Source organism: Pituophis catenifer, unplaced genomic scaffold, assembly GCF_029215685.1.
Source record: "Pituophis catenifer annectens isolate HBS135680 unplaced genomic scaffold, rPitCat1.0.hap2 SCAF_7, whole genome shotgun sequence".
In the NCBI taxonomy this organism is placed as follows: Eukaryota; Metazoa; Chordata; class Lepidosauria; order Squamata; family Colubridae; genus Pituophis; species Pituophis catenifer.
Genome location: NW_027256887.1, coordinates 28,776,543 through 28,803,987, shown reverse-complemented (window position 1 = coordinate 28,803,987; position 27,445 = coordinate 28,776,543). Strand labels below are relative to the sequence as shown.

General features: G+C 41.3%; 1 protein-coding gene across 8 annotated transcripts in view; it reads left to right on the top strand.

Annotated features, from left to right (window-relative positions):
* Positions 1 to 27,445, top strand: part of FOXP2 (forkhead box P2) — a 459,756-nt gene that overhangs the window by 352,354 nt on the left and 79,957 nt on the right. For 5 of the 8 annotated variants that reach the window (XM_070947595.1, XM_070947594.1, XM_070947596.1 and 2 more), the window contains 2 exons: positions 5,308 to 5,521; positions 10,157 to 10,261. In XM_070947595.1, the coding sequence (XP_070803696.1) occupies positions 5,308 to 5,521; positions 10,157 to 10,261 (319 nt within the window). The remainder of the gene's footprint in view (positions 1 to 5,307; positions 5,522 to 10,156; positions 10,262 to 27,445) is intronic. The other 3 variants (XM_070947598.1, XM_070947599.1, XM_070947597.1) reach the window with 1 other exon arrangement.

Sequence of the window (27,445 nt, the reverse complement as noted above, 5' to 3'; positions counted from 1 at the left end):
TTGCCCCTGGCATGACTCACGGATTGACTGACTGACAAACTATCTCCCTCTGACCATGGGTCAGTTAATTGATGCAACTGCTGAGGGGTTCTTTATCACATCAGGACTTTCGCCCCTGGGAGAAGTACTTTTCGATCTATGACCCTTTGAGGGTCCCGCCGTGAGAGGGCGGACTGGATGCTGTTCCCATTGGCTGAAATTGTCAGCACCCTCCTACTGTCGTGGGAGGACAGTAGAGATACCAATGGTACATCATTGAACAATATGGCCCCATGATACATCTTGAGACCCCTGATTAAGCTCCCTTCCTCCATCGCTGCACTGGGAGATGTACACGACTGCGGATTTGCTTGCGCTGCGAGACTCCCCCCTCTCGCAGATGTGGCCCTCATCGTTATCGAGGGCCCACCTCAATGACGGGCTTTGGGACCCAGAGAGGTGGCATGTGAAAACTAGGGGGTTGAGGGCTTTTTTATCAAATTTTTTAGTTAAATTTTTAAGGGGCCTCAGGGAGGGGGAGGGTCAAATTAGAACTCAGGTTGTGGGTTTGGGGGAAAACCCACAAGGGGGAGGGTCGGGGTCGGGTCTGGCTGCGAAGCACGGTGGGGGGGTGGGCCCGGGATCGAGGGGGGGTTAGAGCTCATCCAGATAGTGTTTTGAATATCAATACTGTGGGTGGGAGGGGTAGATATGGCGGGAGCAGGGGGCCATATCGTGTTAGGGGAGCTCGCACTCGCTGTTTACAAGCGATGGCGTGCTCCGGCCCCCAAAGCTCCACCCATTTTCCAGGTTGCACAGACCCTCAGGGCCCGGGCCTTCGGCTGATGCTGTGCAATGCCAGGTCCGTAGTAAATAAAGCCCCCCTCATTTGTGATCTTATTCAGGAGGGGGGTGCGGACCTGGCAGGTGTTACGGAGACCTGGTTGGGCCATGAGGGGGGGGGTTCCCCTCATTGAAATGTGCCCTCCAGGTTTCCTTGCCTTCCATCAGCCAAGGTCACAGGGGAGGGGCGGGGGGGGTAGCGGTTATCATTAAGGAAGGTCTGAAACCGAGGGAGGCCACTGTCCCTCAGACGACCGGCTGTGAATCCCTCCTCGTGAAATGGGGCCACGGGGTTCAGATGGGTTTGCTGATCACGTACCTGGCTCCCTGCCACGTGGCAGCAGCCCTGCCCGAGCTACTCAACGTCATCGCCGCGGTGGCGGTTGATACCCCCAGGCTTATGGTCATGGGGGATTTCAACCTACCGTCTGCGGGCGAGGCGTCTGAGGTGGCTCGGGAGTTCATGGCTTCCATGACAGCTATGGACCTGACCCAGTTAATTCATGGCCCTACTCACACGGGGGGAAACATGCTGGATTTGGTTTTTGTCTCTGGACAGTGGTTGAGTGATCTCGAGATAGGGGATATAGTCACCGAGCCCTTGTCATGGTCGGATCACTCTCTCCTTCGTCTCGACCTTCGAACCGCTACACCCCGCCACAGGGAGGCGGAGCTGGTAAGATGGTTCCGCCCCAGGCGCCTGATGGAGCCTGACAGGTTCCAGATGGAGCTTGGGCCATTCCCTGAGGCTCTGGCACACGCCCCGACTGGAGACCTAGTGGCCGCCTGGGATAGGGCGGCCGCTGGAGCTCTGGACCGGGTCGTGCCTTTGCGGCCTCTGACCCGGCGCCGATCTCATTTAGCTCCTTGGTTTACCGAGGAGCTGAGGGAGTTGAAGCGCCGGAAAAGACGCCTAGAGAGTAGTTGGAGGGCCAGCCGTTCTGAATCGGACCGGACACTGGTAAGATCTCATATTAGGACTTACCTAGTGGCGATAAAAGCAGCGAAATGTAGCTATTTTGCTGCTCTTATTGCGTCATCAGATAATCGCCCGGCCGCCCTGTTCAGGGTGACCCGCTCCCTGCTCCATCAGGAAGCGCGGGAGGACCCCTTGGAGGGTAGAGCCGAGGATTTTGTTCAATATCTGTATGACAAAATCACTCAGATTCGGGAAGATCTGGACTCCGACTGGGTAGTCTCAGGAGGAGGGACAGGGGCAGGTCTTGAGAATGTTATCTGGGATGAGTTTGATCCTGTGACCCCTGAGGATGTGGACAGGATTCTGGGTAGACTGAACGCGACCACCTGTTTATTGGACCCGTGTCCCTCCTGGTTAGTGCTGGCTTCTCGGGAGGTGACACGAGGCTGGTTCCAGGGGATTATAAATGCTTCGTTGGGTGAGGGTGTCTTTCCTGCCGCCTTGAAAGAGGCGGTGGTGAGGCCTCTCCTCAAGAAGCCATCCCTGGACCCGGCAATGTTGGTAAATTATCGTCCGGTCTCCAACCTTCGTTTTGTGGCGAAGGTTGTTGAGAGTGTGGTCGCGAAACAGTTCCCCCAGCACCTGGATGAAACAACGTATCTGGATCCGTTCCAGTCGGGCTTCAGGCCCGGGTACAGCACGGAAACGGCATTGGTCGCGTTGGTTGATGATCTCTGGAGGGCTCGGGACAGGGGGTGCTCCTCTGTCCTGGTCCTGTTAGATCTCTCAGCGGCTTTTGATACCATCGACCATGGTATCATGCTGCACCGGTTGGAAGAGTTAGGAGTGGGAGGCACTGTGTTGCGGTGGTTCTCCTCCTTTCTCTCTGACCGGTCGCAGTCTGTGTTGACAGGGGGACAGAGGTCGACCCCGAGGCCCCTCATATGTGGGGTGCCGCAAGGGTCGGTCCTCTCGCCTCTCCTGTTCAACATTTATGTGAAGCCGCTGGGCGAGATCATCCGTGGTTTCGGGGTGGAATACCATCAGTACGCTGACGATACCCAGCTGTACATCTCCACCCCGGATCACCCCAACGATGCCCTTGAAGTGATGTCCCGGTGCCTGGAGGCCGTACGGATCTGGATGGGGAGGAACAGGCTCAGGCTAAACCCATCCAAGACCGAGTGGCTGTGGTTTCCGACGTCCCGATATAGTCAGTTGACGCCATCTCTGACTATTGGGGGCGAATCACTGGCCCCCACGGAGAGGGCTCGCAACTTGGGCGTCCTCCTGGATTCACGGCTGTCTTTAGAAGAGCACTTGACGGCCGTGACCGGGAGGATTTTCTATCAGGTTCGCCTGATTCGCCAGTTGCGTCCCTTTCTGGATCGGGACTCGTTACGCACAGTCACTCATGCCCTCGTCACCTCCCGCCTGGACTATTGTAATGCTCTCTACATGGGGCTGCCCTTGAGGAGCACCCGGAGGCTCCAACTGGCGCAGAGTGCGGCCGCGCGGGTGGTAATGGGAGCGTCATGGCGCTCCCATGTGACACCTCTCCTGCGCGAGCTGCACTGGCTCCCGGTGGTCTTCCGGGTGCGCTTCAAGGTTTTGGTTACCACCTTTAAAGCGCTCCATGGCTTAGGACCTGGTTATTTACGGGACCGCCTACTACCACCAATAGCCTCCCACCGGCCAGTACGCTCTCATAGAGAGGGACTCCTCCGGGTGCCGTCAGCCAAACAATGTCGGCTGGCGACCCCTAGGGGGAGAGCCTTCTCTGTGGGGGCACCTACCGTCTGGAATGAGCTCCCCCCAGAGATACGGAGGATCCCGGATCTGCGCACCTTCCGCCGCGCTGTGAAGACTCTTTTATTCCATCAAGCAGGCTTGGCCTAATCTCCTCCCTCTTTTAATATATAAATTTTAAATCTGTTCTTAAATTATTGGGGTGTTTTAATTTGTCTGGGCCAAAAAATGATTTAATTCGATTTTAACTGGTTTTTTAAATTTTTGTATTTATGTATCTTATTGCTTGGCTGTTCACCGCCCTGAGTCCTTCGGGAGTAGGGCGGTATACAAATCAAATAAATAAATAAATAAATTAATTAATTAATTTACTTAGCTTCTTAAGTTCATATTTATTGGTGGTATGCTGACAACTATGATCTTATTAGCCAATAATCATTGTTTGGGGAGAAGAAGTCCTAAAAAGCTCTAATCAATAATATTTAAGGGGTTATCTGCTTCGTTATAGCTTCAACACTTTTTCACTCTGATTAAGCTATTCTGCTATATTGGCTATAGGGGTAGGGGAGGGGCTAGAATAGTTCATACTGACCAAAGACATTTGTTCTTAACCATATTGAAGGCCAATTATGAAAACTGAATTGTGACTTCACAATGCAAACTCCATCCTTTTATACTTGTGTTGTGGCATCATACCAAAATATATAAATGCTAGATTTTGCATTGTTATACTGCTAATTTTGTCACTCTTCATTGCCTTATATGCAGATGCTTATGGTGACAATCTCCATTTTATGGAACAAATTTCTGATAGAAGATAGGCAAGCCCACACTGAAATGTTTCTTTTTTCTAAAAGTAATATTCAATTTATGTAACATTATTGACATGCAATTGCTTATAAAATATTAGTCATGCTTATAAAATTAATGATGTCCATTTAAATAATTGAAATGAAATACTGCATTCTTGAAAACATTTAATAGTAAAAGAGAAGATAGAATATATATATTTGCTTCAGATATTAAGGATCTCCAGTGTTTGTTTGTATCTGGCAAAAAAACCCCAAATGATCAGAAATGTGTTATGTATATTTGGTCAAAGTAATGTTGATTGTCTTGATGTGTTAATTCGTGAAACTCTGCTATTCATTTCTCTCATTTCTTCCCTGCTGAAGTGGCATACTTGGAGCAGGAACCATTAAAGTATTGTTCTTCTATTAAAACAATTTCCTTTTAGAAATGATTTGTAATTGAAATTTAAAATTAAATAAAAAATTAATTCATGAGACAAAAATAACATATTAGCTGAAATCCTGCCCTTAATCTTATAAAAATCTTTAATTTCTTTCCTTGTATTTTATTTTTTTCTGAAATGAGCTTATGAATACTAGCATTTGTATTAAAGCCACTTTTTTATTTTTAGTTTATCATTTCAGTTTTGGAAAGACAGTTGTGATCTTTGCATATATATATTTATCCATGCTTCAGAAATAAGAAAATATTCCAAAGGCTATGTAAAATCTCATCTAAATATTTATTTTAATACTTGTTTTTCAAATAGTAGTTGCTGTTGTTGGTTGTAGCTTCCTCCTATTGATCCTTGAATAAATTTTTCAATAGAGATTATACTATGTAGGTTTGTGACCTTTAATTGACTTCAATTGAAATTTGGCAAAATGAAATTGTATTTTACTACATGTTGATATATTGCGAAACTATATCATCTTTATTGTTAGCATTAATCCATTAACAATACTGAACTCATTATATGAACCTCTCACTTTCCTATATTATTGGAGCTCTCTTTCATTTTATAGCTGGCTTAAGTCCTGCTGAGATTCAGCAGTTATGGAAAGAAGTTACTGGAGTTCACAGTATGGAAGACAATGGCATTAAGCATGGTGGGCTAGACCTCACTACTAACAATTCTTCTTCTACTACCTCCTCTACCACTTCCAAAGCATCACCACCAATAATTCATCAGTCTATAGTGAATGGACAGTCATCTGTTTTAAATGCAAGACGAGACAGGTAATAAGAGAACTCATCTGCTTTTTCATCTGGTATAAATATTCATCAGTATGGCTCACCCAATTAACTTAAAATTGAGCAAGATGTTGCTTTGAACCTAGTCATTTTGATTTAGTTTTAAAAATTGACTATTTTAATCCATTTTAACCAATGAAGAAAACTATCATACTTTCCCTGTCTGATATATGGGATTTGTTACTGTTCTTTGGATATGTTTTTTTTTCTGCCTTATAGCACACAAGGATGACCCTGGAAGAGGGATTCTCTAAATAAGCCAATCATGCAATGTAATTTTAAAAATTATATTTCTACTCCATTCTTCCTCCAAGAGCATAATTCAGCATACATGAATTTCTACTCTCTTTATCCTTAGAGAGTTAAACTAAGAGATTGTGAAAGGACCAGATTCATTCAGTCATATTAAATTTAAAGCCTGATCTCTATCTCTTCAAGCCACTACATAAAACTGGACTTATTTTATTTAAACGATCTTGTTTAAGGGTCATAAGCCACACTGAAACTAAAGAACATCATACAAACTTATGAAGTGGTACCAGTAGTGTGCCATTGGTGATAAATAGCAACTGATTTTTCTGATCAAAATTGTTAATTGCTTGTGAATATATAATTCTATCCAAGTACACTATTTGGGGATTGAGATTCTAGATGCAAGCCACTAATTCCAGTCTTCTGTAATTAGTCAACTAACAGGGGAACCTAAGCTTCTTAGCACATTAGTGAGCACATAGTTCTTAGCACATTGGTGAGTAAGTCTGTTGTATTCATTAACTTCAAAGTTGCTGTAGCAAACGTTGCAACATTAGTCATAACTAATATTACCTGGACTGGAGACCATAATATTTATAAGCAATATTCACAAGGCAACCAAGAATAACGCCTACAGAGACCCATGGCAGTTTAAAAAGTTTTTGAGGTGTTGCATAATATACAGTCAAGATTTGTTTATCTGAATGTATCATTTTCTCTTTGCTTCCATGCACACATATCTGGTACTTATATTCTATTGTTTGCGCATAACATCATTTCTGAAAGATATAAGTGTTGTAGCAAGACTATAAACTTATAGTATTATATTGTAATTCTGATAACAGGATATATCTAGGATTTACCTCAGTGATATTTATTTATTTATTCTTTTCTTTTATTTATTTAGTAAATTTATATGCCACCTATCTCACTGTCGAACTGGGTAGCTTATAACATTTATGAAGTTTGCAAAAGAATAGCAAAGATGGTAGTGACATACTATGTTCAATAAAGTTAATTAAATGGAATCATATGTCCATTTGAATTCAAACTACTTACAGCAATAATTGTGGACAGTCAGTTTTAAATGCATCCTAAAGCTCAGCATCAATATGAAAATTAGATCATTACACTTCACATCTTAATGTATTAGTTAAAATGGCACAGAAATAGTCACATATATAACTTACAACCTGCAGTAGCTATGGCAGCATTCTTATATGAAGTACAATAATGTATACAAAGTATATTGCATACATTTGTCTTCTTTTATCTGCATTTACTAGAAAGATATGAATCCCAGGGTAAAGAGGGATGTTGTAAAAGTAGTGACTTGTCTATCAGACAGGCAGATATGCACCCATGAGCATTCTTCTGCCTAGCACAAGTACATACACACATACACATTTATTTGTTTGTTTGTTTGATATTTCACATTTCTAAACTGCCCATTTCCCTCAAAGAGGGGCTCTAGGCCCCTATATCCTATCTAATCCAACCCAACCAGGTCATTAACTATGGTCAGCTTTATTTATTTCTTGCCACAATCAAATGACTGGACTATACATGGAAGAGACCATACCCTGGGATTTGGACTGGAGAGTGGGGAAAGAGATGGTGGATGAATGCTTTTGCAAATTAGGCTGTGCTGTTCTCAAACTCCATTTGTTCAGGTGTTCTCTAAGTACTATGAGAAAAACCTGCAAGAACAACTCATGCATGTTTAGCTATGAATTTTGTGATCATGAAGCTATAGTTGAAGTGTAGCTGTCCTCATAGTCAGCTCTCAAGCCTGATTGCCATGGCCTCACTTACCTTTATTCTATTTGAGATGCTATGTAGCTTCTACTTCAACTCAAACTACATGTCTGATATAAATTCTTGCATGTGCCAGAACCTACAATTTGCACTAGATCAAAATTTCCTCACTACTTTGGTGATATAGAGAATGCTATTAATGTGCAAGAAGATCCTAGTCAAGGAGAGGCAACTAGAGTTGCTTTAAAGTTTGCATTATCCACTGTATTAAAGGGGTAATCATACAAAGCCATAGTTTTAACAATAGTTGCATCAGGTCTAATGCCTTCAAATATTTTCCTTTTTTGTGGCTTCAGCAGCACAATGTCCCTATTACTGCTCTTTGTAGCAGCATCTGTATGACAGCTACATGTGTACTTAAGCATCCACTATGTTAAACTGAAAGATTTATAGTGTCTTGATAGCCACCCTGGCTTACAGAGTCCTCAGAGGAACATGATTGCTTTAATGGTTGTGGTCATCAACTGGTATTCTGGGACACCAGTGCCACCAGCTGAGAACTCAGGAGAGAGAAGCTTCTGTTCCTTCTGACCATCAGTATGAGGTTGCTGTCAAAGATATTTCCCTTTGCTATCTTAGAGTATTATGAACTCTTCCATCAACACTGGGACCTCTTTCAGCCTCACAGTGCCAGCTGGTGGCATTGCTATTACTACAGGAATAGTGGTCAACTTTAAGAAAAGTAACTTTTGTGCAGCTATTATCCTCATATTTCGCTATCATATTTTGCCCTTACTTTTCCTTTCATTCCTTAATAGCTCCTCTGCCATTCCAGGTCTTTGAGATCTAGGTTTTTAAAAGGAAGACATCCATAAGCTGGAGAATGGGGGTGGGGATGTAACAGTAGCAAAGCTGCAAAAGAAACCTTGATTTAAAACAGTGGAGCTCTGTTAATATATACTAGACAACCTGTGCCCTAATGGGTCATCCTTTCAGAGATATTTCCTTACCTAGTCAGAGAAACAGTGACCATAGGTAGACAAAAATGCAGTAGGTGTAGGAGTGACTTTCAACTTCCTACCAGCTCCCCATTGACTTTACTTGTGGTAAGCTGTCAGGCAGCATTAAAAAATTACTCCTCTTCCTCAGCTGACCTACAAAAGTGCCTGGCATTTTGCAGGGTAGAGAGGAAGAATAAATGGAGTTGTGAACCATGAGGAAAATTGCACCTCTGCTCCCCATCCCAACATGTCCCCAAGACCCCTCCAGGGAGAAAAAGAACTCATCTATCAACCATTGGTGTTCCCAGCCACTCCTACCTCACCAACAGGTGTCTGAGCCTTTCCCTTGCTGTCCACCACTGTTAAGAGATTTCAAACTTCAGCCTTGGTTCCAAAGCAGCCAATCACCAGTCCATTGTCAGGTTTGCTTCCAGCCAATTGGTGCAGGAACCAGAGGAAGGTGGGAAAGAGGGCAGAGGTGTGGCCTTCCCATTTTCCTTGCATCATGCAACCCAGGTTTCTGGGAAGTGTAGTCAGAAATCGCAGTGGTGCTGAAGCAGCCACAGCTTTCCCAAATTTAATTCCCAGAGAAGTCTTGTATCCTCACATTCAGTAGGTTAGTGCATTTGAGTTACCTTGGTTCAATAATTGTTGCCCTGTGTTTTCCAATTTCACCAACTGAAGGTTACAGACAAGAGTTTTAGTAGAATACAGATGTTCAACTGAGTAAACAAAATCGTACACACACAAAACTTCTAATTGGAAATATAAATTTTCTGCATATAAACAAACTGGCTCTACTTGGGAGAAGTAGAGTTTTTTAAGAGTTGAAAAGTAATAGAAGGATAGGGAAATTTCTCTCCCCTCCCCGCTTATATGTCATTTTATTACTTTAGAATAAAAATAAAAGCACCCTAAAAGGCTCCTAAATGGGAAAGGGGATTTCCTGTGGGAGACAGGCAGATACTCTCCATCTGTGGCTGTAATAGTAATCCATTTTGTCATTTGGTTACAGCAACAGTCCTGGTTCTCTATGGTAGCAAATCACAGGCACTTCAAGCTCTGACCTTTAAAACTTGCTAATTTCTTTCCCGTGAAGACTCCACCCTATCTATGCTTTCCCATTCATCTTAAACAGGATCAATAGAAGCATGGCTGAACCTAGGCTGAAAAGAAGCAACTAAACTTAAAAGAGGACAATTGTTACCAGAACAGCTTGAATCAGTACAGTTCATTCTAAGAATTGGATAAATTCAGAATATTTTGTCTCAACTCTGAAACAAAAGACTGAAAATATAGTGCATTTTATCAAAAAGGATCAAGCCTTTATTATTAATAATTCATTTTATTTATAGTGAAATTGTTAATTTGAGGTCAAAAGTAAAACTGAGCATGCAATACAGTATTTCTTTTCATTTTTCATTAACATTTCCGGTTTTTTTCTTCTTTGAGCTGATTTGAACTTGCAATTGAAACTTCAACGGGACAATTAGATTTTTGTGATTACCATAGGTATTACTGTTTTGGTCCTTTTGATCCTTATCATAACCTTTCAAATTCAAGTGTTATGCTTTTGAGATGAATCTTATCTCATATTATTTTACTGCAGCTCATCTCACGAGGAGGCTGGAGCCTCTCATACTCTCTATGGCCATGGAGTTTGCAAATGGCCTGGATGTGAAAGTATTTGTGAAGATTTTGGACAGTTTTTAAAGTAAGTTGCTTTTGTTTTTGTTTTTTTTTCAAGTTTGATAGGTTATAAGATTACAAAGATATAAAACTGAGTTGTAAATATGTGGTATTGCTTAGTTGGCAAAATATATCACAAGTAGAACACCAAAGCCTGTTCCATAAATAGAATTGTTCTCCTTTCTTTTATCTAAAATAATTCTTTAAAAATTTAGTAGCATGGTTTTTAACTTACCTCTTTGCAGAAATTTTCCTAGAAAATAACTTGTACTCTCTACAAGAGATAGAACAGCTATGGGCCTGTGGGCCTCAGGCAGTGTTCTAGATGTGGATGGGAATGGGATTCAATACTATAGATGATATCTTGGTGGAAGAAGTAAGGGTGCTTAATTAGCATTTACAATCATTGTTCTTATTATGAAACTGAATTTATTCATCAGTTCTTAAATGTAGTTTTCAAAGAAATCTCCATTATCGGAACACTCCATTATTAAATTTCTAAAAAAGGTTGTAAATGACCACACACACAAAGGGGTTGAGGAAATATGTGGTAACTTTATTGCCTTACATAGTGATATTATATAGTTTGTTACTTTCAAGTTACAGCGTACTTGGCAGCATAACATTGGCTCACAGAATCTTCCAGGTAACTTAAATCATAGGTTAATCATTACTGCTTTGCTTAAGCACTTATAATATTTAGCTATAATTAAAATCTAACACACATCCCACTTCCTCTCCTCCTGTTCCTCTTATTTACAGGGTCTTATCCTGTAATGCCATTTCCTGGCGCCTACATGCAAGTAACCTTCCTTATCTGAGGTTTGCCATCCAAGATAGGAAAATTCCTGCACATATGCAGACTCCTACAAAAGGTGTTTGAAAGGTCCCTCCCAAAATTATGTTGGCCATCACAGCAGCACAATCAAAATTTTGCTCTTTTGTACATGTGTTGATATCACACATCCATGCAAAGGGACAGGGCTTTGGTAATTCTGCAACAGCTAACTTTTGTTTTCTTGGCTTGCAAACACTGCTGGGAGCTCCAGCACCTTTATATAGTAGAACTCAACTACCAAATCTCCTATTTATTTTACTCTGAGACAACAACCTGCATGGAACAAGGCTTCATGAGAGTACTACTTCTTAACCTTGAATGCAGAGCCCTTTCTCACAGGCATTCCTCTTTTGCTTTGGAAGACTGGGAGCATAAGAGAAATACATTCAGTTTTAATTTCTATGCCAATTTCCACAAGGAAATGTTGCAATACTATGTTCAATCCAACAAATGTGAAGGGGTAGCAAAAACCTTGACCAAAATACCACAGATTTTGCTACATATATTGAATACAAATATTTTGTAAGAATATTCTCCCACATTCTGGGTAAAAGTCCGTTAGTAGAAAATTTATAGGTTGACTGCCCACTATTCCTTAGAATCATCCCTTACTGGTAAAAATGCCAAAAAATGTAAGTGTAGCTAGAACATAGGAGCATAATTCCAAACATTTAATAATGTGTTTAAGAAGATAAAATATGCATTAGATAATTACAGTTTCTCTATCATGCCACCACATTATCATGTTTTTATATTGACCCTTTTAATTTTATATCCTGTCATCAGTGGTGGGATTCAATTTTTTTAACAACCAGTTCTGTGGGCGTGGCTTAGTTGGGGGTGTGGCTTGGTGGTCATGTGACTGGGTGGGCATGGCTAACTGGACATGTGACTGGGTGGGCGTGGCTAACTGGTCATGTGACCAGGGTGGGTGTGGCTATGTGCATAGGGACTACTCAGAGGGCTGAAAAAAGTCATTTCTGACAGGTCCTCGCACTTTTGACCGGTCCTCGCACTTATGACCATCCTCACATTTATGCCCGTTGCGGCATTCTTAACAACCGTGTCAATCATTTCACCACTAGTTCTCTTCACCACAGTGACAAGATAGGGTGCAAAACGTAAAATGTGAGGACAGTCGTTAAGTTCAAGGACTGGTCAAAAGTGCGAGGACAGGTCAAAAATAACTTTTTCAGCCTTCTGAGTAGTCCATATGCACATAGGGACTATCCAGAGGGCTGAAAAAAGTCATTTCTGACAGGTCCTCGCACTTTTGTTTGGTTATCATTTATGCCCATTGCAGCATTTTTAATTAAATTAATTAAATAAAAATGACCTGCTGGAGCAGTCGGAGGCAATCTGAGGCGGGCATTCGGGCTGGCTGCAGGGCAAGGTGATACAACCGGGATAGGTAGGCCAGCTGCAGGGCAAGGTGATACAACCAGGGTAGGTAGGCCGCTGCTGCCCAGATGGGAGACAGGCGCAGGCCTACAGGGCTGGCTGCAGGGTGAAGCGATCGGATGGGGTAGGTCAGGGGTCTGCAACCTTAAATACTCAACCTTAAACACATGTAAACACTTAAACACTTAAACACAACCTTAAACCTGGGTGGGCACCCATATCACTTACTCCCACCCAGGTTTTGTGGCTCCCAGTATTTTCTTTTAAACAGGTATCTCTGGATGTCTCATCTCCCTCATCTTTCTTTCTCCCCTTCATCTCTCTTTCTCCCCCCTCCTTTCTCTCCTTCATCTCTCTTTCTCCCCCCTTTCTCCTTCATCTCTTTTTCCCCCTTCTCTCCTTCATTACTCTTTCTCCCCCCATTTCTCTCCTTCATTTCTCTTTCTCTCCATCTCTTTCTCCTCCCCTGTTTGGGCAGCGGCGGCAGCGAACCTACCACACCATCGGGTCGCCCCTCAGCTTGGAGGCGGCACCTTAAGCCTGCTCCCCACTGCGCGTGCGCCCACCCAGCTGCGACTGCAGTCGGCTCTTGTTGTTCTTACTGAGCTTCGCAATGGGGCAGACGGCGCCCCTCCTCCTCCTTGAGCCCATTACGATGCGGAGCTTCGGCTGCAGCCTGGGCACCCAGTGTTCCAGGGCGGAGAAAAGTTGTGCGTCTCCCCCAGCGGCTGGATGGGCTAGGGAAGGGGTGGGCAATTGTGGCTCTTTTACAACCTGTGGACTTCAACTCCCAGAATTCCTGAGACAGCCAAGCTGTTTCAGGAATTCTGGAAGTTGAAGTCCACAGGCTGTAGAAGAGCCACAATTGCCCACCCCTGGCTAGGGTAGGCTGGCGCCGCGCGGGTGGGAGGCAGGGCAGGGTGAGGGGCGGGCAAGCCAGCAATTTAACAAACGGTTTGGCCAAACCCCCTAGAACTGGCAGAATCCCACCACTGCCTGTCATACTACGAAGTATAGAATGAAAATCCAGCATATTTGTTTGCATTTAGCATGAATGGGTGGAGTGTATGTTTAAAATTAGGAGAAACATCAGAGAAAAGTAAACTTATGAGCAAAGTATCTAACAATTTTATAAATTTTGTGTAATTACAAACTATAAAATTATATTTTCTTTCTTATATTTTCTTTCTGTGTACTGTGAAAGGACTGAACACAAATGGAGTTAGTTTGCTAAAATAGTCATGCAGAGCTTTAGTGAACAAAGAATCCTAATGAAAAGTTATACATAGGTTTATATAGATGAGTAACTTCACAAGCTGATGCTCTTATGTTGTCATGGTGCAACTAACAGAGTCAATGAACTGCTTCATGCTTCATCAACAATTAAGTTAATTAGTTCATTTGAAATTGCACTGCTTTGTTGCCATGATGTTGGAAGAAATGTTAGAAAGCCCTATGTTACAAATGACATAAAGCCAATGGAGGACAGACTCAGCGGTTTAACAGCAGAGCATAGAGGTATAGCTCATAATGGCTTTAGAAACAAATGTTATTTTCATATTCCTGCGAGTTTACATACATATATTTCTTAATATATTTTAAGGCAAATTATGTTTGCCATTCTTTTAAAATTTACCCTTTTTATGTGTGTGGAAAAGATTTAGTTATATTTTAAAGAGTAATTCTAGAACAGTACTTTAGGAGAATATTATGATCTGTAATATTTCTGTTTATAGATTAAAGAAGTTATACTGTTTGCCTCTGGGATTTAATTAAGCTGCTGAAAATTATTCCAGTGGAAAGTAACCCATATACTACATATATTGTTCTAAACATAATTGATAAAAGAGTTGTAACTGGCTTAGCTCCATTTTTTTTCTTATCCCAAAAAACTAATTTGTATAAATACTTCTACCCACTCACAGTGTAATTTTATATTAATGTTTGGCTTGGTCCTTTCACAATTACTTTGTCATTTGCTTTTACAATTATTTTGTAAGACTCTGGTTTAATAATTATAATATATTAAAATAGGTTTTAGATTAATGATAAACTGTTCCTTCTTGTTTATCACTGTTGCTTATTATCAGAAGAAATTGTCACCCCTGACATCAGTTTCTGCCTTCTGAAATAGGTTGGTCAAATGTACAGTATATGTCATTTTCATGTGCTATATCAATGCTTAATTTTCTATCATTGTCATATACCTTGATCTACAAAGTCCAAGAGCTCTTGTGGACTGTATACAACCTAGAAATCATAGGATTCATTGTGGTCCCAAATAAAAGCCTCAAGTACATTATTGTGCTTTTCTTAGATTTAAACCCATAATTAAAAAGACATAAAATTCACCTTTCTTTTTGAAATTGTGATATGTTTTACAGTCATCTGAATCTGCTTGTATTTGCGCTTAGTCTCTTTCACTGCAAAGACCCATTTTAATTTTAAAAAACCCTTATATATCAATTCAGTTTTAATTTAAATGCAAAAGGACAAGTTAAATTTTCTCCAATCCATTAACTATATAGGGCATTACATGTCTAATGGTAGCATTTTTCAAAGACTTGTTCCTATGTACTCTTTGCAAGAATGCTGTGTTGCGGCATGATACTTATTAATAGATCTAATGCAGGTATATTGTTCTGAAATAAAATATTCATGAAGAATGCTGTCCAAATCTAGTTTTTGTTTTCAGAAATATCCTAATAGACTGAAGATACTTCTAATGTATATAATAAACTTAACTTTTAAAAAAAAGACCTGTTTAAATGGATGGTTTTATGCTTGGTTTATTATATTGTGTGTGTATGTGTATTGTTCTCAAAAACAGGTTTAGTTTTGTTTATAATTAGAAAAAAATTGTTGTACTAAGTCATTTCAAAGAGGCTTCCCTTTTAAAAATTGTAGTTTTATTTCTTATATTTAATGCAAGATTTGGAGTAAAGAATAATTTTCAGAATATTATTTATAGCTACAGTTTAAAAATATAAAACATAAAAATTTCATTTTTCTTATCCTCTGACCAAAGCACTTTTTACTACACTGAAATGCTTAGGTTATTTCTCCCCAAGAATTCTGAGATCAATAATGTTTGTCCATTATTTTCAATATAGTTAGTTACCTTAAATAGGCCACATTATTTGGTAGGCTGTAAAACCCAGTGTCAAGGCTCTGACTAATGAACCCAAGCAAATCAGAAGTCTGAGACTTGGCTCTTTCTCAAAGATCTTCTTTAATGTGTACATCATATCAGCACAGCTTCAATGGAAAACCAAATCTAAATCTTTCCCGCAATTTCAGTATAATTAAACTAGGAAATAACCCCATCCCCAAGTGTCACAGTTGGGACACACACGTTGGCCAATTGGGTTCATTGGCAGGCTCTTCAGTCACTCCTTCCCCAACCTTATTTGTTGCCAGTAGATATGACTTTGGTTCTCAGGAGAACATTCTTTGTTGTATCTAGTAATGCATTCCAACCTCCTTCCCCCCTTCCTCCTCTATGTGGCAACTGCAGAACAGAAAGATGGCTGCAGCCAAGTTCAGTTCAAAGTTGACACTCAGAGACACAGCAGATGTCAGAAATTCAGAAAATTCTATGTGTTTGATATATCTAATAGTTACCTGGATTTCTGCAGCCCATATATGTTTTTATCATGTTGTAAACCACCAGAATTGCTTTGGGTAGTGAGATGGACAGCTTATAAACTGTGGTTAAGGTACAAGGCTAGAAAGCAAGAGACCATGAGTCCAAGTCCTGCCTTAGCCATGAAAGCCAATTAGATGGCTCTGGGCCACTCACTCTCTTTCAATTCAGTTCATTTCACAGGGTTGTTACTGTGGGGAAAATAGGAGGAGGAAGGTATATGTTTGCCATCCTGAATTATTTTTAAAGATAAAAAGGCAGGATATATATAAATATATACTCATATGTTATATACAAGGCGGCAAATTGTTATAATCATTGATTATAACATACATAAGAAAATGTAACTCATACATAAGAAAATTTGGTTGTTTTTTAGGTTTTTGATGTGTAAATTTACATTTACTCATGTGCTCAGGATTTTTTTCCAAGAAAAACCATTCTGCAAAGCAGAATTTGAGGTTAGATCAGGAAAGAACCTTGGAATATTGTTTAATGAAAAGTGATTCAAAGACTGCCAAAACTGTTTAAGAATTCTTTTGGAATTTTACTATAAAACGAGTGTTGACAGAAACTAACCATTTTGCTGGTCAGCAAGCAAGGAAGCTCAAAGATCACTAAAAGAATTTAATAGTTGTTCTTCATTACTGTCTTATAAATGTCAGAATGTAATAATATATGTCAAAACTTTGGTGTATTTTGTCTGCAAAACTAATTATCATTCCATTGGTCCTAAGTCACTTTGAGTGTAGATGGATTTGGCTTTTAGAAGTTTAAATCAAAGGGTTTACACTATAGCATTCCAGTCAGCAGACACAAGCATTCCTTAACTAGCAAAACAAAACATGATCCACAGTACAAAGAGAGGCAAATGTTTTTTGTATAGAGGCAGAATTATTAATGTTGAGAAAAAGTCATGCTGTAAAAAAGATAGGGCAGCTTACCAACACGAAAGATTTCAAGACCTTCTAAGTATAGTAATTTAATTCAATTGGAATTTAATTAGGCATCAGACTTTTTTTTAGTATTAATTCATATATTTAATTTGATAGATAGATAGATAGATAGATAGATAGATAGATAGATAGATATAGATATAGATATAGATATAGATATAGATATAGATATAGATATAGATATAGATATAGATATAGATATAGATATATATTAAGAATTGTCCTAAAGATGTGAGTTCCAGGTATAGTTATAGAAGAGGCGATAGACATCACGATCTCTGGAACATTTAAAAGTTTAAAAAATTTTATTTTAAAACTTGTGCTAAACTTTCATCGGCCCCTACCAACTTCGTCAGAGTATAAAATCCCCACTGAGGAGCTGCTTGCTTTTATGTAATGCTGATCAATTTGGGCACCAGGAAAGACTTAAGGAGGACCGATCACTAAGACTGAATGGAGATCGGGGACAAATCTCCTCCTTTAGGCATGGAGAGTGGCCCAATGAAGGTGTGATAAACCCTGGTAGAGGGCAAGAGAGTAGGTTAGGGAAACAGCAGAATGAGGAAGATAGGGGGGATAAGGAAGAACAACGCAGACCCGTCACAAGATCATGGGTAAAACAAATGGGTTTAGAGGAGGCAACATGCGTGCCTAAAAGGGAAAGGCATAACAATGAGGGAGAGAGAGACGGGAGAAATATCTTCAAAGCAATGCCTGATAACCCTGCGTTACCCCCCAGGGAGAGAAAGAGGCAACACACAATGGGGAAGGAGGCAGGGGAAAGTGCATCGTCATCCGTCAGCATGACTAAAGCAGAAAGAAAGATAATTACAAGGGGAAGGCAAGGGTGTGGGCCTGTTACACGCGCAATGACAAAATTGATCAGCATTGCATAAAAGCAAGCAGCTCCTCAATGGGGATTTTATACTCTGACGAAGTCGATAGGGGCTGACGAAAGCTTAGCACAAGTTTTAAAATAAAAATTTTTAAACTTTTAAACGTTCCGGAGATCGTGATGTCTATCGCCTCTTATATATACATATATATATATATATATATATAGTCTTCTTAAATTTTCGCGGGTGTGTATATGCAAAAAATTAAAATCTCAGGTGTTTTCCCATGTCATGTTAAATAAGTTAGTTAAAATGTTTAAAATTCTGGTTAAAATCCTAGCTTAAAATCTTCCAAAAATCCTTACAGAGCACTCTGCAAGGTCTTTTAAAACCTTAGCTAAAATCCTACCAGTATCTTAAAAGTTTTTCTTTCTAGCAACGTTTCGACAGGCTCACAACCCTGTCATCTTCAGGCTCTTGTTTAGTTTAGAAGCTATGGGTGTGTTGCGAGGTCGGAGCTGTCACTTTTCTATGTTTGCTGCTGTTGATGTATGCTGGTTAGCCTGTAACTCTGTGTCCTGATTGGAGGACAGCAGTTTTTCTTCCTGCTTCCTCATCCTGCCTGTTTGGCTACGTGTTACAGGCCTAGCTTTCTCAGGTTCTCTATTAATATCTGTCTGCTGTAGAGGGAAAAGGATTCTGGTAGGCATCCCAGCATCCTTGATTGTTAGTTGAGATCTCAGTCTGTCTTCTGGCTCGATCCTCTCTCTCTCCCTATTGCTAGCCACCTTCTGCAAAGAGGGAAGAATTCTGGCAGGCCTTATAACACCACTGGTTGCTTGTTGGAATCTCTGCCTCTCTTCTGATGTTAACACTCGAGTTTTTCTCAGTGCAGATCCCCAAATACTTGATAACCTAGAGGCGTTGTCTCGTCTGTTCATATTCTGTGGCCTCTTTTCAATTTCGATGGCCTCCCTGATTATTCTTTTGTTGAGATATTCCTCTTTCGCCACTGTTCTGGTTTTGTTAAAATCAATATTGTGTCCCGTGGCCTTCATGTGTTGTATTAAAGAAGAAGTTTGCTCTTCTTTCCTCACTGCATTTTTATGTTCTTCTAAACGTACACTTATTCGTCTATTTGTCTGTCCAATATAAGATGACTGACAGGAGGCACATGACACTTCGTATATCCCCTGGTTTTCCAACTCAATTTTATCCTTAGGGTTTCTCACCATCATCGATATTTTTCTATCTGTACAGAACACTGTTTTTATTTTTTGTTTCCGTAATATCTTACTAATTTTATTGGTGGTCCCTTTTATATAGGGCAGGATGGCAGTTCTCATATTCTGTTCTTCTTCTTGGGTTTTGCTCTGTCCTACTGTCCCTTGCTGGTTTTCTGAGGTTTTTGCAGGTGTCTGTATGTAGGTCTTTGGTTATTCGGGTTTTCTCCCACTTCCAATTTTACGTGGGAGAAAACCCGAATAACCAAAGATTTTATATATATGGCTGCCAGAAGAAAAAAAGCCCAGAAACTAGTGAATTGTGATTTCACTGAACTAGGGCTGCATAATATCTTGATTTATGTTGTAGCGCGGAAATAACGAGAGGCACCAGCAGGCTAGTGACAACAGCTCTTTAATTCAGGGTGAGACTTCAGCAAAGGAACACAGGCAACAGCCCTCTTTATATACTTTTCAGGGGCAACCGTTAACCAATCACAATTCACAGGGCATTTGAATTTCCTGCACAAAATAGATACATACATAACACCCCTCCACTCCCAGAAGGCACTTATCCTATCTATTTACATATTTACATACAAAATCACTCAGGTGACCAGGGCGTGTCTTTATTCTGGTTGACCTGTGCAGTTCAGTTGCTGGAGAGGCATCGAGCCAGTCAGAGGGACCTCCTGTCTCTCCTGGCTCCGCCAATGGAACCTCCTGGATTTCTCCAGAGGCGTGGTTATCCCCGGCTGGGAGTATCGACTCGCTGGGGCAGCGCTGGAACTCTGGCTTGCCTGAAAAGTATTCCTGCTTACTTGGGCTTGAGATAGCTGTTTCAGGAAAACTTTAGAAGTTAGGATTTACCGTGTTGGGGTTTTCGTAATGCAAACGTTTACGCAATTGGTCTATGTGCCTTCTCCAAATTTTACCATGCCCTACATCTACCGTGTATGATTTTGGATCGGTGATTCCTACGATAATTCCCTCAATCCACAGTGGGCCATTGGCATAGTTTCTGGCGAATACCGGGGTTCCGATTTGGAATTGTCTTAATCCTCCCCCTTCCCCCTTGTAATTATCTGAGGAGTAATTGGGGTGTAAACGATCGAGAATGCACCTGAGCTTTCGGCCCATTAAGAGCTCGGCTGGGCTGCGCCCCATGGAAGGGCACAGGGTTGCATGTTGTATTGCTAAGAATTGATCTATCCTAGCTTGCCAATCTCCTGCATCGAGCCGGGACAGAGCTTCCTTGGCCGTTCGTACAAATTTCTGTGCAAGGCCATTCGAAGCCGGATGAAAAGGAGCAGATAATGCGTGTCGTATGCCTAACTCGGCCAGATATCCCTCGAATTGGGTAGCTGTGAATTGGGGCCCATTATCCGAAACCAGGGTGTCTGGCAGTCCATGAGTTGCAAAAAGTTTCCTGAGGACTTTAATTATGGTCTCAGAAGTTGTCGAGGGCATCAAAGCGATCTCTAGCCACTTAGAAAAGGCATCTACTATTATGAGGAAATTCTGGCCATGGAATGGGCCTGCGAAATCAATATGGATCCTCCCCCATGGTCCCTTTGTTTTTTCCCATTCCCTAACGGGAGCTATAGGGGAATCCGGGCAGGACTCCTGGCAGGGCCTGCACTTCCCCACCCACTCAGTGACGTCCTAGTCGAGATGTTGCCACCACACATAGCTTCAAGCTAGGCCTTTCATTCGAACAATACCAGGGTGGCCTTTGTGCAGCATTTCCAAAACTCTATGCCTTAACCGAGAAGGAATGACCACCCTGTCTCCCCACAGTAAGCAACCCCCCAACATTGACAGTTCATTTTTCTTATTAAAATACAATTGAAAATCCCCACTGTCCACCTTGGTAGGCCAACCCCGCATTACCTAGCCCATTACAGTGCGCAATACAGAGTCTTTGGCAGAAGCCTTCGCCACTTCGCCAGAAGAAATGGGGCCCGGGGACACAACATCAATCAGTAGCACCGGGGCTTCCAGAGTCGGGTTTACTAATATTTCGGGCAAGGGGCATCAGCTGAGGGCATCAGCATGGCCCAGGGTTCGGCCCGGTCGGTGGAGCAGTTTGTATGAATAGGCAGCCAGGAAAATGGACCATCTAGTCATCCGGGGGGAGAGTGCAGCCGGAGTCGGTTTGTCACCAGCCAAAAGTCCCAAAAGAGGCTGATGATCTGTAATAAGTTCAAAAGTCCGGCCAAACAAATATTCGTGAAATTTTTTGACCCCAGCTACAGCCGCTAATGCCTCCCTGTCCAGCTGGCTGTAATTTCTTTCTGCACTAGACAAAGTGCGAGAGTAATATGTAATGGGCGCTTCCAACCCATTCAGTAGTCTATGGCTAAACACAGCGCCCACACCAAAAGGGAATGCATCGCACACAAGTACGAGTGGCAGTTCAGAGTTGTACTGTATTAAGAAACTGTCCTCGGACAAAAGTCTTTTAACTGCCCTAAATGCAGCTGCTTCTGGTTTGCCCCACACCCAGGGAACATTTTTTCCTAAGAGTCTATGCAGTGGCTCTGCAATGGTGGCTTTGTCCTTTAAAAACATTGTGTAAAAATTGAGGAGTCCCAAGAATGCCTGCAGTTCGGGCTTCGATTTGGGAGTGGGCGCATTCTGAATGGCCCTGACTTTGCTTTCCATGAGGTGAATACCTGTTCCGTCAATCTGGTAGCCCAAAAATACTACGGAGGGTACCACTATCTTGCATTTGGACTTTTTAAGTTTAAGTCCCGCTTCTCTGAACCTGGTTAGGACTTGTCTAACCCTATCCCCAAGCTGTGCCTCGTTCTGGCCACTAGTGAGGACGCCGTCGAAATAGGGGATGACTCCTGGGAGGCCTTGTAGAAGGCGCTCCCTGGTGCTCTGGAAGAGCCTTGGGGCTATGCTAACCCCAAATTGTAGTCTAGTGCATTTAAACACACCTCTGTGAGTTACTATGGTCTGTAATTCTGCCGTAGCGTCATCTACTGGCAGCTGCTGGTACGCCTGCGCAAGGTCTAATTTGGCGAATAGCTTGCCAGGCCCCAGGGAGTGTAGTAGATGGTGGACGATCAGAACGGGATATGCACTCTGTTGCAACGCCTTGTTGATTGTACATTTATAGTCAGCGCAGATTCTAATTGATCCATCTGATTTTACTGGCGTGACTATTGGGGTTTCCCACTTAGCGTGATCTACGGGAACTAACACCCCTTGTCTGATTAGCTTGTCGAGCTCAGCGTCAATTTTGGGCTTTAAAGCAAATGGAACCCATCTTGCTTTTAGTCTGATTTGGGCCACGTTGGGGTCTAAATTAAAAGAGATAGGGGTCCCCATGTACTTGCCTAGTGTCTCCTCAAAAATGTCCCAAAATTCACGAAGGAGGTTTTCTTTGAGTGATGGCCCGCCGATGCTGTGGACACCCGTGAAGCCCATGCCGAGGGCTCGGAACCACGCCATGCCCAGGAGACTTGGTAGCGGCTTACTGATGATGGTCAGGGGAAGCTCTTTCTGGAACTCACAGTAGGTGATGCGGAATGTGCCCACGCCTTCCACAGGAACTTGGTTTCCTTGGTAGTCAAGGAGGCGAACTCTTTGTCGTGACAGCTGGGTTTTCTGGATCTTTGGCAGGAGTGCTTTGAGTGTAGTCCAGGACATGATGGACAGGGTAGACCCGGTGTCGATTTCCATTTCGCATGGTCTCCCTTCGATTTCTACTTTCGTGTAGACTTTCTCTTCATCAGTCGTGCTGGCTTGGCCGATTCTCGTGCTGTAGGTCTCCCGCTTTTGAATCTTGCGCCGTTTTCTCGCGCCGTCATCTCTGGTTGGCTGTTTTGAATGTGCCGGTTCTGGTTGGTCACGGTAATCACGTGGCTTGCGACTACGCGGAAATTGAGCTCTACAAACTCATGCTAGGTGGCCTTTCTTTTCACAACGCCTGTAAATGGCATCTCTGTATTTGCAGGATTGTCTCTCGTGATCCCCACCACAGCTAGGACAGTTCTCGTGGCGGCGGCTTTGCTCGCTTTTTTCTTTTCCGTGTGGAAGATGTCTTCGTCTGACTCTTCCTCCGTGCTGGTTCGTGCCTCCTCTCTGTGAACGGGGGCTGTTTTTGGGCCGTCTTTGCTTGGCAGTGGCCATTGTAGTGCTTCAGAAGCCTTTGTGGATGCTTCGTGTGCTCTGGCTTCATTGAGCACACCGGCTAACGTTAAATCTGGCTTCGCCATAAGGCGCCTCTGTAAACGAGTATCTCTAACGCCACAAATCAATTGCTCGAGTAGCGCATCGTCTAGATCCCGGTACTCACAATGCGTTGCGGCTTTTCGAAGAGCAGCCACATATGCGCTGACCGGTTCTCTTTCTCTTTGTGCACGTTGCTGGAGTTTGTACCGCTGTACAAATTTTGAAGGAACTGGAGCATAGTGGGCTCTCAGGTTTGCTTGAAGGACGTCCCAGGGGACCGTCTGGTCTGGGGTTGGCTCGCAGAGGGACTCGGCCATCTCGAATACATCTGGCTCGCAGTGGCTTAAGAATAGGGCTCTTTTTTGGTTCGCGGAGAGCCCTTGCATCTCGCTTGCTTCCAGGGAACACTCAAACCTGGTCAGATACGATCCCCACTTCTCTCGGGTCGGGTCGAAGGGTTTTGGTGGAACGTAGGCAGACATTGCCATGTCTCCGTGTTCGCTCGTCACCCTGGCTGAAACTCAGAGCTCTTTTTGATTTGCTTCTTGTGGCCTCAATCCCACCTTCGTTGCCAATGTTGTAGCGTGGGAATAACGAGAGGCACAAGCAGGCTAGTGACAACAGCTCTTTAATTCAGGGTGAGACTTCAGCAAAGGAACACAGGCAACAGCCCTCTTTATATACTTTTCAGGGGCAACCGTTAACCAATCACAATTCACAGGGCATTTGAATTTCCTGCACAAAATAGATACATACATAACAGTTTACGTAGGTAGAACCTGGCTAAAGAGAAATACACACACACACACACACACACACACACACACACACACACATATATATATATCACAGAGAGCGAGAATGAAAGGAGATAAAAATATTATTATATTCACTTTTTAAACTTATTGTGTAGTTTTTTTCCTTTGAGTGAAAGCAAGCAGTTTAGTTCCCAAAATATAACCTCAAAATGGCATTCTTTGAAGTTGTCAGAAAATTGTGTTTTTCAGTGACAGTGCCATCATTCCTCAAAACTAAGACATCTGACACAATCAACTAAATGAAAACTGACATACATGTAATAGAACATACATTTGGTATTTCAACTCCTTGCACCGTTTAAACATTAAAGTTTGATGCAAAATAAATCAAATACCATTTACAGTGTGTATAAGTGAAACAACTTCCTAAGAGAGCCTCTCACATTCTTAGATTCAGAAATATTTCCCTTTTTGACTTTAAAAATGCTATATTTTGCAGTAAATTTGAAAGTCCCATTTTAAAATTGGTTTAATAGTTTGTTGTATTGCAGAATAAGTTGACATCTATTTAGTCCTCAAATCAATAGAATGAAAAAATAGACAAGTGGAAGAGGATCTTTCTTTCTTTCTTTCTTTCTTTCTTTCTTTCTTTCTTTCTTTCTTTCTTTCTTTCTTTCTTTCTTTCTTTCATCAGACTAGAATGTTTTCCTAATTGTTTCCTTAAAAACATCTTTATATTTATATTTTCCATATGCTACTCTTACAGCTTACCTACAGATTCCTCCAGTTTTGGAAGAACATCAGTCAACCACATCATTTATTCTATTTTGAAAACAAAAATCAATATACCTATAAAATGACCCATAAATTAGAATTGGCTCACACAATGTTTGTTCAGTACTGCCTTCTGAAGGCACCCTTTGCATTTTTTCTTCACCTCTCTGTTTGAACTGCAGTCACAGTAAGAGGCTCATTAGGGGACATTAGGGACTGGAGCTCACCAGAATTCCAGCGCTTGCTTTGCTCTTATTAATGCATAGCAGAGTAGAATGCATTTAAATATTTCATAGGCTTTCAGTAATTTGTGTGTAATCGCCTTGTTAGCAGACCAGTAGAAGTAGAACAGGTCTGTGAAATGGTGTTGGTGATTGCATGGGTAATTTACGGACCTTTGCCATCAGAAAGAGTATTATTGGGGGCTAGAATGAAGCTGTGAAAAAGAACCAGCAATAAGTTGGAGGGGGAGAAACTTAATAAAGGTTTTCTAAAAAGCATCTTCAGGGATAACAATCCAATTGGTTCTTTTTGAAGCAGCTATAATTTATGACATATGCAATATATCAAATGCATAAGATAGTATTATGAGGCATTCATATGAAAAGTATATTTGCAACATTAGTTCCAACTTCCTGCAAGGGACATGATTAAATGATTAATGAAATGTCCTTTTGCATATGCATTTTGAAACAGCAATTAGGCACTGGCTGAAAAAAATCCACCAATCCTCTCATTTTTCAGTATTATCTTGTTCTTGATTTATAAATCATAGGGAATTTTTGAACAGCAATATGTACCTGGGTTGGGTGTAAAAACATAAAAGAGAATAATTTGAGTATGAAATAGTCATAAATCCACTAATTCATAATTTAATGTTAATTTCTATCCTATTTATTTAGTCCTCTGGCATTGTATTTATATCTAATGCTATTTTTGTACTTTGATTGACATAATTAAGTTGGGGAAATGAATAGGCCCTATTATTTTACATATTGGTGGTAAACAATAGTAAGGAAAGGAGAAGGGAAATGTGGCAAAGGTATATATGTTTTCAAGTTCTCAGTAATCCACTGGAGGCTGTTCTATAAATGATCACTGAAGGCTTGCAAGCTAGCCTATAATTACAGGAAAGAAAGTGGCAGCTCTGGCATTTCATAACTATGTGTCCTCAAAGTGCTTTGTGAGTTTGTCACCAATGATAATTTAGATAGAAGCTCATTACTGAACATCACAACACTTTAAAAACCTTTCGCCTTCATATGGGAGAATAAAGGACTATTTTAATGGCAAGGTTCTTTTGTGTTCTATTGAAAAATTCAATTGAGACAAAATCTCATTGAATATCAGTGTACTTTACCATTGCTAGACTAATAAAAGCAGCCTAGATAAATGGAATAGGTCTCTCAAAGACTTGAATATACAAATGCAAACATTTTACAGGTTTTTACTTCTTTAAATATACAAAGAAGTAGAATTAAAATGTAAACACATTTGTGCCCCAAACCAGAAAAATGAAGATTTTGTATGTGTGCCTATTACTAGCATAGGAATGGGGGTGGAATAGAATCTCACATGCAAATATATTTTGCATATAGTATTTGTGTCTGTATGTCATGAGCTCAGATTATCTGTGTGGAAACCTTTTTTTTCAAAACTGAAAATCCCTGGTGGTTATCTGTTTAAATGGGCAATATGATTGGCAGGAGAAGACTCAGTCCCTCTGTTCTCATACTCTCAAGATTCTTCTCCAAATGGATGTCAGCTACCCTTGATAATAGTCTAGTGCTTCCATGTTTTTAAGTACATTATCAAATAGCTGCTTAGTATATTTCAGTTTTTTAAATTACACGTTCACTGCACTGGACTACTCTTTCTCACAAGCTACCAAGCTAGAAGATACATATTAGGTATGTTTTTGATTATTTCTAATTTAATCCCTGGTTTCTATATAGCCCAGTAAGAATTTCATTCTCTATAGTTTTGTCTATCCTGTATTAATAGTAGCTTCATTGGTTTAGAAACATCATAACCTGGGAATAAGAAGTTATGTTCTCCACTGAGAGAATATCTGCTAATTCCTTTCTTGATAGTTACTGCAGATCCCAATTCCTCATTTTGCATCTAAATAGTGAAAATAAATGAGGCCAGACTAAGCAATTCCTAGTCTTGTCAATTCCAAATATTACCAAATAAAATAAGGTTTCTTGGATGGTTTCCATTTCTCAGACAGAAAGATAGCATGCTTCTTTTTTTTCTTTTTAGAAGTCTACCTGTCATATTTATCATATTCATAATTTTTTCATTATACTTCTGTAGTTGCCCATCTCACAAAATATTATTTACTCTTTTACTTGCTGAAATAGCAGATAAAAAAGTTTCCAAAGCAGTCTAGGGTTGGGAATGGACAATTTCTCAAACTGACCAGTAATCAACCAGGGTCTTCACAAGTAAAGTAACTTTCCTACCCTCTTTTACACTAAAAGAGTTGTTCTGTAACCTGGCTGGTAGTTAATTGTATGGAAATTTAAGCCATCACACATGGCTTAAAGACTGCCTGCAGAAGAATGAAAACAAGAGTGTGTGTCA